General features: G+C 36.0%; 1 protein-coding gene across 1 annotated transcript in view; it reads left to right on the top strand.

Annotated features, from left to right (window-relative positions):
• The window catches only part of NSF (N-ethylmaleimide sensitive factor, vesicle fusing ATPase), a 131,868-nt gene that overhangs the window by 88,629 nt on the left and 30,052 nt on the right, over positions 1-13,187 (top strand). Inside the window, exons 13-15 of the mRNA XM_072939341.1 lie at positions 620-715; positions 3,963-4,119; positions 6,993-7,126. Of these exons, the coding sequence (XP_072795442.1) occupies positions 620-715; positions 3,963-4,119; positions 6,993-7,126 (387 nt within the window). The remainder of the gene's footprint in view (positions 1-619; positions 716-3,962; positions 4,120-6,992; positions 7,127-13,187) is intronic.

Below are 13,187 nucleotides of genomic sequence, written 5' to 3'. Positions count from 1 at the left end.
ATGAGTACAGATCAAAGTTGCAGGTCCTTGGTCCCCTAGAATAATGGTTCACAAACCTGGTTGAGCATCAGAACCATCTGCACTTTATAAAAATATAAATGCCTAGGCCCTCTACTGGAACTGTTAAATTAAAATCCTGCAGGGGCTGGGCATTTATATATGTGTGTGTGTGTGTGTGTGAGATTTGCAGCCAAGGATGAGAACCACTGTTCTTAGAGAACTTCTCTGTATATTCTTTCCTCCTCATGCCTCATTTCGAAAAAAACAGCTATCTAATGTTCTTTGGTACAGATGTGTCATAATTTACTTAATGGGCACCCTCTTGATGGACATTTAATTTGCTTCCAGTCTCCTGTTGTTACAAATTACTGTGGTAGTAGATACCCTGGTATATGTAACTTTGTATACATTTGTGAATATATTCATGGGATAAACACCTATAAGTGGAATTGTTCAGGCAAAGGGTATATATGTATATATATATATATGTTTGTGAATTTGAAAGAGATGGGTTTTGTCTGTGAAAATAAGCTTTTCAAATTCTCAGGTATTACATTCTTAGGCTGAAAATATTCTTAAATCTTGGAAGTCCTTACAGTTTGCTTTTATTCCTAATTAGGCCAGTACTAAAGTAGAAGTGGACATGGAAAAAGCAGAGAGCCTGCAGGTGACGAGAGGAGACTTCCTTGCTTCTTTGGAGAATGATATCAAACCAGTGAGTATGAATATTGAGTGGTATATAAACCAAAAAATAATAATAATTCAGGAGAAAAATAAGTACCATTTTACCCATTTATGGTGGAAGGTTGTATCATATGTAGTTAAAAATCAGGAAATCTCAATATTGGAAGTGTCCAACACAAGAAACATCTGTAGAGTAACTCCAATGGCTGAGTAATTAACCTATATTTACTGAAATATTTCTCATGATAGGGAGCTCACCATCTTATAAGGCAGACCATTCAATTTTGAAACTTTCCAATTATTAGTTCTTTATATTGAATTGTAATTAGTTTTCTCATTGGTTCTAATACAACCTGAAGCTGAAGAAACCTAAATTCCTCCTAATTCATCCATCCTTCATATATTATTATGAGATTTAAACTCTCATCTCCTCTCTCTCTACCTTCCCCAACCTCCTCCAAGGTGTCCCTTTTTCTTGCTCAGTGCCTCTGGTTCCTCTAACTGCTGTCATTTCTAAAGCTTGTAACCACCCAAGGTGCCCTTTTTAAAAACGATTTTTCTTAATTTATTAAATTCTTTTAAAAATTTCTTAAAACATACTCAAAACTCAACAGTTACAGTTGGAGTTTTAGAATACAGTATAAGGTCATCGACCCATTTTTCTATGAAACAACCACTAATGTTTGCGTAGCCGGGTTTTTTTGGAGTCCTATGTTAATACAAAAACAGACTGTAGAGCAGCCTCTTAAGGAGGTGTGTCCGTTTGTTTTTCTTTCTTAAATGAATCTTGGGTGCACAGATCTGGATTAAGCTTAATCTTTAATTCATGAGATATTGTTGTCATTAGTCTGCAGTGCGTAAAATAAAATATGGTATGTATAATTTTTTGAGACTTGCTATTTTATTACATATTTTATTGTCAAGAATCATCCATATGTTTTCCTGTAGCTATACCTCATTTATTTTCATTGCTGAATAGCATTCCATTGTGTGACTACCACAATTTATCAGTTTTCCTGTCAGTGGGCATTTGGCATGTTACCAGTTTTTTGTTATTACAAATAAGTGCTGCTATAAGCATTCTTGAATGAATTTTTCCTAGATAGGCCATATTTAGGAATAAAATTGCTGGGTTGTTATATGAATGTCCAACTTCAAACTAAAGAATTTCAAATTATTTTCCCAGTGGTTGAGCCAATAAACACTACCCCCAATAATGTCAAAGAGATTCTATTACTCTGCATCTTCAATAACACTTGGTTTTGTTAGACTTAATTTTTGCAATTCAGTTGGATATAAAATTGGATGTCATTTTGGTTTTGATTTGCATTTCACTGATAACCTATGAAGTTAAGCATTTCTCTGCATGTTTTTTGGCCATATGAGAATCTTCTGTGAAATGCTGTTCATGTCTTTTTTCTGGATTTTTTTTGTTGTATTGTTTATTTTTATTTGGTATAAGTTCTTTATATATTCTTGGCAATAATTATTTATTGCAAGTAACTCCTTTAAAGACAAAAACAATTTGTTTAAGTCCTGTCTGCCCTTTTAGGACTATTGACTTTTAAATATAAAATAATTAGTTTCAAAAGTTATTTAGCAGTAGAAATGGTTTAATCCTTTGCTGTTATTTTTAATAGTTACCAAAAATAGTAGAGCCCAGCCTAACCGATCTTTTTTGGGGTTTTTTTGTTTGTTTGTTTTTGTTTGTTTGGGGGTATGTAATTAGGTTTATTTATTTATTTAATTTTTTTCTTTTTTTTTAATGGAGGTACTGGGAATTGAACCCAGGACCTTGTGCATGCTAAGTACGCACTATACCACTAAGCTATAAGTTACCCTGCCCCCGAATTCCCTCAATCTGTCTTAAGATTTTTTAATGACAAATAATTTGGCTACAAGGAAGGGGCAACTACACTAAGTTAGTTAAGTAAATAGTAGCTTTTATTTATTCCAAGGGTCTGGGGATAAAACAAAAAATGAAATGACAGGATAAGTAAGGACACCTCATGCATATTATGTAGCTTGGAAGGGTCACTGTTTTCTGCTCCATGTATCTTAATGCTGCTACTGTGAGGCTTGGAGTGTATAACTGGAATACAGACAAAAGCCAGCCAGTCTGCATATTTCCTACAATGGCCTTTCAGCTGGTATTTATTAGGCTCTTTCTTTATAACTTTTACGGGACCACTCGATTTACCATATCCAGACGAGGGAATAAGGACGTTAGTCCATGCTCAGGAGTTAAAGCACTAGTAAAGAGTGATCTGAAAAATGATTTCATGGCAATGCAATAGAGTGATGATACCCACTGTGTACTGTTTAGAGACAGTATTACAAAGAATGACTTCCTGTGAGGTGCAGATTCTAAAGAACTTAAAATTATTCCATACTTTGGGGAATGAAAAATTGATTTTTTTGAGGGATGTGATAATTTTTTTAAAAATTTGAAGTTCTCAAGATAAATGACCTTTACATTGAATTATGTTTTCCTACTCATTTCTTCTCCTGTTAACCTTATGAAAATGCTATTCAGTTAAGTAAATAAGCACTAAAGTTTTGGACTGCTTTTGGTAGCTGGTTTAATGGGGACTTACAATTTAAGATTAGAAGTTGGAAATAAAGAGGGATGTGATTTAAGCCCCAATGTATAATACAAATAAAATTATTATATATAGCAATTGCTTTTCTTTTCCTAACCCTTCAGTCTTTCATTACCTTTGCTCATTTCTACCTCATTCTAGATCTTACATTTACACACACTTATCTTGGTTCAATTTGACTTAATATTTCCTACTGCCAAGCTGAAGTGGACAAGATCTCCACATCACCATTTCATATTCCCACTTTAATACCTGACACTGATAGTATCTTTGTGTGCTGAGCCAGCTGTTACTAATTTCTAAATCCATAATCTCTTTTGCTCTATGTTCTTAACAGAAGGCCACAACCCATATACTCCTTACAGAAATAAGCACTTTGGAACATACCCTTTCTCAAGGATTATGAGGGTTTGGCTCTCATAGAATCTGCGCCTAGAATCTATTTTTTATTTCATTAAGTCACTTAAAGCAGTTTTTGCCCCCCTTGGGTAAAAGTTAAATGAAAAATTATAGAACAGCTTTCTTTTTTTTTTTTCTTGTCAGGCTTTTTACATTAATTTGGAATATTGCTATAGCACTAGTGTGAAGGAATTATCACTCATCTTTTATACCTTTAAATATTTAATTTTTAATACTAAGGCTCAAAATACTTTAAACTGTTCTTTTCCTTCTTAGGCATTTGGCACAAACCAAGAGGATTATGCAAGTTACATTATGAATGGTATCATCAAATGGGGTGATCCAGTTACTCGAGTTCTAGAAGATGGGGAGCTGCTGGTTCAACAGACTAAAAACAGTGACCGCACACCATTGGTTAGCGTCCTTTTGGAAGGTGAGAAAAAATGATGAGATGGCATCAAAAGTTAAAAAAAAAAAAAAAAGCAGCACTTTTTACAACACCATTTAGCACATTCCAGAAAAATGAATTATTTTCAATCCTAAACCTATTCATTATCTGAAAATAGTAAATGTTCCAGTGTTGTGCGCAAATTTGAATTTTCTTGGGGTAGAATTTTACTGATAAATGATAGCAACTAGTTTTCTTGTAGGATTGAATCTAAATTTCTGTGATGCTTAATAGACTAGGATGCCACATAGTACTCAGTTCAATTAAATAAATATTCACTGAGGACTTACTATGTCTTAAGTATTGAACTAGCTGCTAGAGATACAAAGAAATTCACAAAGTTCAGTCTGGTCATGTGAAAGGCATATAAACAAATACCTAACTACCATGTCTGTGAGTAAGGGTATGTAAATGCGAGTCATTTTTCTAAGGTGGGTGGTCAAAGAAAGTTAGAGGTGGTGTTCAACTTACACTTTGAAAGATCAGTTAGGATTTTACCAGGTAGACAAAAAAGGAAGACATTCATTCTATTCACCAATTATTTGTTTACAGTTATAATTAATAGAACAACAGAAAAGTTTAGTGGGTCCACGTGGCAGGGGAATCCAGTCCCTTCCAAAGGTCTGAGGGTAGGGACTTCCTGAGAAAAACACATTAAGCCAGGGCCTGGCGGATGAGGGGAAGCTGGGTAGGCAGAGTAGCTGGGGAAGATGATCTAGGCAGAGGGACCAGCTTGTGAAAAAGCCCTGGGCAGGACGGAGACCGAAACAGAAGGGGAGATTGGCTACAACAGGAGACTGAAGAATTAGACAGAAACCAGTTCATGCAAAGCGCTGGAGACCGTGACAAAGAGGTAGACTCTCTCTGAGGAGCAATGGGGTGCCATTTGTAGGGTTTTAAGCAGCGAAGTGACGTGATCAGATTTATGTTTTCAAAACATCATGACTGCTTTGTGTTAGAGAATGGATTAGAGTGGCAAAAATACATGAGAGACCAATGGTGACAAGCACTTGTATTAGTCTTAATGAGAGCTGATTGTGATTTGAAGTAACGTGGTGGTAGGAGAGGTGGAGTTAAGTAGACCATTTTGAGGAATGTGTAGGGGGTAGAATAAAAGAGACTTAATAATTTTTATTATAATACTAATTATTAAACATAATCAAGCTAGCATTCTTTGAACTCTTAACTATTTGCCAGTCACTCTACTAACACTAATACATACAATCTCATTTAAATCCACTTCAGTCCTGTGAATGTAGATGCTTCTATTTTTCCTATTTTGTAGATTGGGATGCTGAAGCTTAGAAATAGTAAGTAGGTTGAATACAGGGAAAGGTATCAAACGTGATCCCTGGGTTTCTAGTATACGCCGCCTGGTAAATGGTATTCTTTACTAAGGTTGGGAACACTAGTGGAGAAGGACATTTCGGAAAGAAAGACCACGAGTTCCGTTTTGGACATGTTAAGTTCAGGATTCCTATAGGATAATTGAACTGGAAATGTTGAGTAGCCCATTGGATATGTGGGTCTGGTGCTCAGAAGAGGAGTCTTGCTGACAGTGTACATTCATGAGTTGTCAGTATGTAGACTGCTGTTGAATCTATGGGAGTGAAAGAATAGGTTGAGAAGAAAGGGGAGATGGGGTGGGTATAGCTCAGTGGTAGAGCACCTGCTTATCATGCATGAGTTCCTGGGTATGATCCCCAATACTTCCATTGAAAGAAAAAAGAGAGAAGAAGAGGGGGCCTAGAACTGATCTCTGAGGCATGTCAACATTAAGGACTAAGTAGAGCAGGGAGAGTTGACAAAGAAGATTGAGCAAGAGTAACCAGAGAGGTCAGAGGGGGAAAAGAGCATGTGCTGTCACAGAAGCCAAGAAAAATATTTAAAGAGGAGAGTTATCAATTGTATCAGGTATTCCTCAGAGGCCAACAGATAAAGTATTAGATTTGGTGACATGGAGGTCATTGCTGACCCCGATGGGAACCTGTTCCATGTAATGGGAGTGGAATCCTTAGGGCTTGTCTGAGGATGGATGGAAGAAGGTAGAGAGGGAGGGCAGCCACAGCCAGCCTAGCTGATTATTCAGGGAGGTTCCATTTTGAAGGGAGAAAACATAGTATTGAGGGCTGTGAAGTCCCAGAAGAGTTTTTTGTTTTGTTGATTAAACTGTCAATAGACTAGGGCTTGTTTAATGCTGTGGAAAAGGCTTCAGGGAAGAGAAAGAGGTGGAACATATGGAGGAGAGGGTACAATCTGAGAAGATGGGAAAGAATGATTGGTTGTTTTATGGGTGAAAGAGGGGCACATCTTTTATTACATAGAAAGGAAGGAGGAGGAGATGTCTTAATACAGTGAAGTGTGTACATTTGGTGGCCTTCATTAGGAGGCCCGAGTACTCTAGCTTTTTAAGTCACATTTGCTTCTAATAAGGCAGTTTTTCCCTGCCCCCGTTTTATCCCCTAAGAAGATTGTATTTTTTGTCAGACAAACAATTTGGTAGAACTAACAACATAAGTACTGATATGCATTTGAATGCATTCTCTTTCTCTCTTTTTTTTTAAAAGAAGCAAAACCCGTGCATTTTCTATGTTTAGCCAGAAGTTTGAAAGATTAAGGTTATGTGAGAAAGAAAGATGGAATGTATTTCATCATACGTTTGAGAAATGCTAATCAGTTCATTAAATTTAGTTGCTAATAAATAAGAGAAAACACCGTCTGCCACGAAATTGTGTCAGGAAATGTTAATGAGCAACTAGTTGAGACCTCAGTACATTGTGGATAAAAGTTTAAACTTGTTTTATTCCCCTTTGCTTAGGTTGGCTTTTTTCCCCTGACTTGCTCATATCTTTCTGCAGGCCCTCCTCACAGTGGGAAGACAGCTTTAGCTGCAAAGATTGCTGAGGAATCCAACTTCCCCTTCATCAAGATCTGTTCTCCTGATAAAATGATTGGCTTTTCTGAGACAGCCAAGTGTCAGGCCATGAAGAAGGTATCAAGATTTTTTACTTTCATTTTAATTTCCTATCTCACATATGTGTGTGTGGGTACACATGCGCATATATATATACATATCTATCTTTGTACATGTATAGATATAAAAGCCATAGCAATTATGTTCTTCTCAAGCAGCACCAAATTATCAGCATCAGAATGCTGAATTATGCAGAATAACTAAATTATCAGAATTTGGGGGAGAAACAGCTACTAAACAGTTGCTGTTGGATATAGTATTTAACTTTATAATACATGTTTAATTAGAGTAAATTTTTATTCCATATTATGCTTTGTGTAGTATATATTATGATTGATTTTCATTTCTTAAGTTTATATCGACTGGACTGAAAGAACAATCACAGTTAAGAGTGAGTAGAGTGGAGCAAATTTATTTAGGATTTTTTTCAGTTCTTTTCATCAGTGTACAAAGTCAGACTGTTTGGGGTCAATTAAGTTGACTGTATCATTTGGGAAAGAACAGAAATATATCATTGGAAAGATATTCTCAAAACCTCTGCAAAAAGGTGGTGCTGTGTTAGATAATAATCAGAGTCTGCTTGGCAACTTAGTGCCGTCCTCGTCTTTCTGCCTTTCTCTAAGTGCCATTTGTCACCTTCTTAATTTTGCTGCTTTGAACCATCAGTGAAAGTTAGGACAACATAGAATAGAATCCTAGCACTGAAAGGACTCTAAGTTAGTCACCTGGTTTCTCCCTCTCACATTCAAGCAAGTACCATGTAAGGCATCTAGGAGAATAGGTAGTTTGCTCACTAAAAACAGAAAACAAAACAATAACAGAAATCAACGATGAACACTCTTAATGGCTGTCTCACCTCACTTAGTCGCCAGTGTTTTCATTGTTATTCTGATTTTGTATACTCCCAGGCAGTGAAGAAATATTATTTTTATGTATCTAGTTAAAGTATTTATTTTACTTAAATCCTTTTTTTCATGCTTGATCTTTTAGAGATAAGTGACTGTAAGTTAAAGATGTGTGAGGAAATCAGAACGAGGGAAAAGAACCTTGAGGATGGAGTTGCTCCCCAGTGAAGACGGCTCAGGTGTTCTTTCACCTTTGCTCCTAGGCCCTCACTTCATAAAACTGTAGGATAGAATTGCCTCAGTTTTTCTTTAGGGAAGAGACTGAAGAGGAAAATACATTTTTAAAAAACCAGACTCCAAAAAAATAGAAGTTTGAATCGTTCGTCTCATGTTTGTGCGGGCGGCCGGAAATTGTTTGTATAGGGTGCTTGAAATGCATGGAGGGGGCAGAGCTTGGAGCAGGATTCCAGCTATGCACACCAAAACGTCAGGATAAATATTCTATGTAAGGATCTTAGAAATTGAGTGTGAAAGAGAGGGAAATGTTGCAAGACACAAAAAGTACTTAAGTATCATAGTCGGTTTATTGTGTGTCTGAGGTGGAACCAGTAGTATCTGTCCTTCCTGGGAAAATCTGGACAGAACCACTAGGACCAGTAACCTCCCTGCTGTAGGTAGGGGTTGCTTTTCTTTGTTTTTTATATCTTTCCCTCTAAAGGGAACCCTTAAAACATGTCTTCTGATGAAAATTTAAATAATAGCCTTTGGAATCTGTGGCCATTGAACTTACCCTTTAATTGAACAGCTAATTCTATTTTCATTTCCATAATTTCATCTATTCCTTATACTTGTTCAAAAGTAGTAGTCTTCTGTGCAGATGGTAAATTGCTCCATTGCTTTTCACCAGCTGCCAGCTTCTACCTCAGATGTACTCCGAGATGTGGGTGGATGGTCCTAGTTTTTCTATAAAGTTTTTTTTAAAGTATTTTAGGCTCCTGCACATCAAAGCTACTTTGTAAGTGTGAGATATTATCATTTTTATTATTTCAATCTCTTGCAAATTGACTTGAGGTGGGGGAAGGTAGTATGTGCTGATTTTAGAGGCTTAAATGGTTAAATTAATGGCTTAATAACTTATGATTTAATCTTTAAATTGTTGGAGCCTTTCAAGGTTAGGTTTTAGATGAGTAGAAGGCTAAGGGATATAAAAATAAGTGTCTATACAAGCTTAGTCAAAATTGTTTGGATTCATGATTCACTGTCTGGATCTGTGCACCCTTGAAGTTACAAAAAATTATTTCTACTTCAGCTGTATAATAAATTCATATTAAGACTTTTTTTTGGTTTTCCTTGGGGAAAAATATTATTCCCTATAACTAAAGTACAGACCAGAGAAAAGAATGAAGCATAGGTGTCTTAGTAATTTATTAGAAATATTGCAAAATCATTCCCTGCAAATAGTTTTCACATTGTTGCCTAATGATAGCTTGACAAAAGCCTGAGGGCTCAAACCCATCTAAAGGTGCTAAGTCTTCCAGTTTGCTTTTGAAAATGAGATATATAAATGCTGTTCTTTCGTGGTTCTAGTCTGCCTCTCACCATTGTTCTCTTCCCTTCATTTCTAGTGTGAGGATGGGAAGATTTTTTTTTCCAAAGCACAAATAATTTATAATTTTGTATCATTCTGGAGAAGATATTTCTTTCCTTTTAAGGGCTTCCGTCCTACCCCAAAAATGTAGCTTTTCCTAATTTCAAAAATAATTTAGAAAATTCAGGAAAGAACACAAAAGAAAATGAAGTCCATATTTGTCCTTCAGTCTTCTTTACTCAGACACACACATACACATTATATATTGGGAATCACATTGGACATGCTGCTTTAAACCTGCTTTTTACACTTAATATATTATGGAATTTTTCTGTCATTAAAATGTATCTCAATATTGTGTTAAGTTAATAGCTGTATAATATCCATTTAAACATTCCCCTTTTGTTGAACAATAAGCTGTTTCCACATTGTTTCACAATTATGAACAATATTCTGTGGAACTACCAGTTACTGCCCTCATTTTCTTGTTACATTTTTCTTAGAGTAGCATCATGATTTACTGACTGAGAACTTGGACTTAGGCGTCAAATAGACCTGAATTTGAATCCCAGCTCCACTGCACTTCCCAGCTCTTACAGTCACTTAACCTATTAGCCTCTGTTTTCTCATCTGTAAAATGAAGATAGTATAAATAACAGCCTCATAGGGTTATTGTGAGAATTAAACAAGATGGTAATTCTATGTACAGTATCACATACTGCCTTGGGATATAGTATGTGCTCAGTAAAGTATAGTGGTTATTTTTACTTACCATTATTATTGCACATACATTTCTGGTTATTTCCTTAGGATAAATTCTTATAATGGAGATTGTTAAGGTAAGAATATTAATGGTTTAAATTTTTAAAATAAATATTGATATTGAAACACGTAAAAATACTGTTTATAAAGCTCACCTCTTAAAGTTGTGCAAATTTACACTTGCAACCCTATCATGTAAAAATGTCAGTGTCTTATAAATCGGCTATACTTCAATAAAAAATAAGAATTTAAAAAATGTCAGTTACCTTGGAATCTCACCCACACTTAATGTAAAAGTATTTTTTGCCAATTTCATAGCTAGAAGATTGGCATTTAATTATTTCTTCAGCTACTTTTTAATGACTAAATGCTCACTTTTAAAGATTTTTCAAAATGTTTTGCAATGACAATACTTTGTGAAACTCAGAAATATTATAACATTAATTTTTGTTAAAGAGAGGTGGCCTGAATAGTTAATTCGTAGACTATCTTTATATACCATTTTATTACTTAAACCAAGAGATCAGAGTTTTTGTCAGTAGAGAGGACCATTAGGCTTGCTGTAATGAGTATCTAGGATTTAATTGCAATTAAGCTGTTGCTTCTTGTTCACATACGGATGGTGCTAAAAATATGTGAAAGTAGTTTATTCTCAACTAATTCAAAACTCACCTTGTGCTTCTCTTAATTTGCTTAATAAATCTTTTCTCTATAGATAAATTCCTCAACACCACCAAAGTCTGTGTGAGGTATTATCCTCACATTCTGGAGGGGATACCATATGTTCCATTGAGATTTTTGAAGTATTCACAAATCTTCCACTTCTTTCCCATTTTATTTTTGTTTCCCCAACTTCATTCTATTTTAAAATTTTCATTCCTTTATCCATTTTTGCATCTGTACTTTTTTTTTAAAAACCCTATTTTACTAGTTCTATTAATGGCATTAAATGAACAAAAGAACAAAGCAGTAGAATTTGATTTTAACTAATTACCTAATCTGAGTGCTTATCAAATGCACAATCAATACAGGGATGAAATAGAATAATCTAATGTGACTATGTTGTTTGAACAAAATTGAGTGAAAATGTCAGTGATTTGTAAAACTATATCGACCAATAACATTATATAGTCTTGTTTTTAAAGGACTGAAAATTAATGGAAGAAATTTTCCTTTCCACCAGCTTTGCAAGAAAGAAATAATCTTCTTTGAATATCCTCCTATAAATCCCACTGCAAATTGTAGTCTGCACAGAACAGAATCATGGTGCCTAATCCTCCTCTTTTCATGGTTTAGTCCATACAAAGAGCAGAGCTAGAAATTGGATCTTTTGACAGCAGTTACTAAGCAACAGAATTTGGATGTTTTTGGTTAACATCCTAATATATTGTGTAGCTGATTTGTTGAAGATTGTGCATGTATCGGCTGAAAGAAATAGACACCCCGGAAGTGACCGTAGGTCTCTGTACTGCTGGGGGCTGGGCACTTGTTGTTTTTGTTTAGTACACTTTGGCTTTTGGCATTTGTATCTGTTTGGCACACAAAGGAGGATGGTGAACTTAACTTTCAGACCTTGAGACTTTTTATATTATTAAAAATACCCTACTTTATGGCTCATGTTACATGAAAATGTAAGATTTTTTTTCCTGAAAAGCAGGGAAAACAAATAAGGGATTTTAAGGTCATTCCAGGAAGCTTTAGTGCTTTGCCAAAAGTTTAGGTCCACTTCCTGAGGCAGTTTCATTAGAAGACAGCTAATGTTTGCTTGGTCTACTCCCAAGTTATTTTTAGAAACTAGAGATTATTACTGATAGCACCGATTTGAATTTGCTCATTTACGTTTTTATATGCTACCAAATATGATTAGCGTATGCTTTCAACTAATTGCTGACAGATTTACTACATTAGGGATTTTCTAAGTCATCAAATTCCAACTGTCATCGAATTCCACTAACACCATGCCAGCCACTTTAGAATTGAGATGAACTCCTTTGGCCCCAAAAGAACCAGAGAATTTGGCTTCACTTAGCTCAGAGCACTAAAGAGGTTATAGAAAATGGAGGACAGAATCTACTTAGAACACACTTTGCTGTGGTTTGTGATTCTGAAAGGCTGGGATCAACGTGGAGCTAATGCTGGCATGTTCCCATTTGTACTCATGTAGACTCCAGAGCCTGCAGCTGCTGCCCCGCCCCTCCACACAGGTGGCTCCCAGCTTGTCTGAAGATTCCAGGAGTGGGCTCTGTGCCTTGAGAGCTTGCAGGGTCCCTGAGGACCATAATCAGACCTGCCCCTAAGCCCTCTGTGGTCGGAGCCCCACACCTCCTCTCACTGTGCATCCAGCATGCTCTTGCCTCAAGTCCAGGCTCCCCACATTTCAGATTGTCTCATGACCCACTACCCGCCTTGCACACAAGAGAGGAGGCACCAGAGAGTTTAATGATGACAATCTCGTTGTGTCCACAGGTAGAAATAGACTATGGGATTCTATGTTTTCTAGAGATGTTCATCACCTTCTAGAATAGACCTCTCATTATTTCTCTGTTGATTGATGCCACTCCTTTCCACACTTTTTCTTTCTTCAGTTCTTCCCATTCTTTTTCAGACTTCTCACCTGACTCTAGGAATATGTATATTCTGATCATTTCACCTGCTCAGTGGAAACTCCCTGATGAACTAGGATGACCATACACTCCAATCATTATTAACAGTACCCCCCTTTCAAGTGTACTAGTTTGCATGATAGCTTCTGTGATCCCCCTACTGATAACTTCTCCAGCAAGAAAAGACTTGAGCATAATACTTTCATCTTACTAAATGAAAGGATCAGAATTTAAGTTAATTTTTTCAAAGAGTCTGTAAGATACAACCATTAGCCCCAGCT

Source organism: Vicugna pacos, chromosome 16 (genome assembly GCF_048564905.1).
Source record: "Vicugna pacos chromosome 16, VicPac4, whole genome shotgun sequence".
In the NCBI taxonomy this organism is placed as follows: domain Eukaryota; kingdom Metazoa; phylum Chordata; class Mammalia; order Artiodactyla; family Camelidae; genus Vicugna; species Vicugna pacos.
Note: the sequence above shows the minus strand (reverse complement) of the source record. Positions and strands in the feature narration are given on the sequence as shown.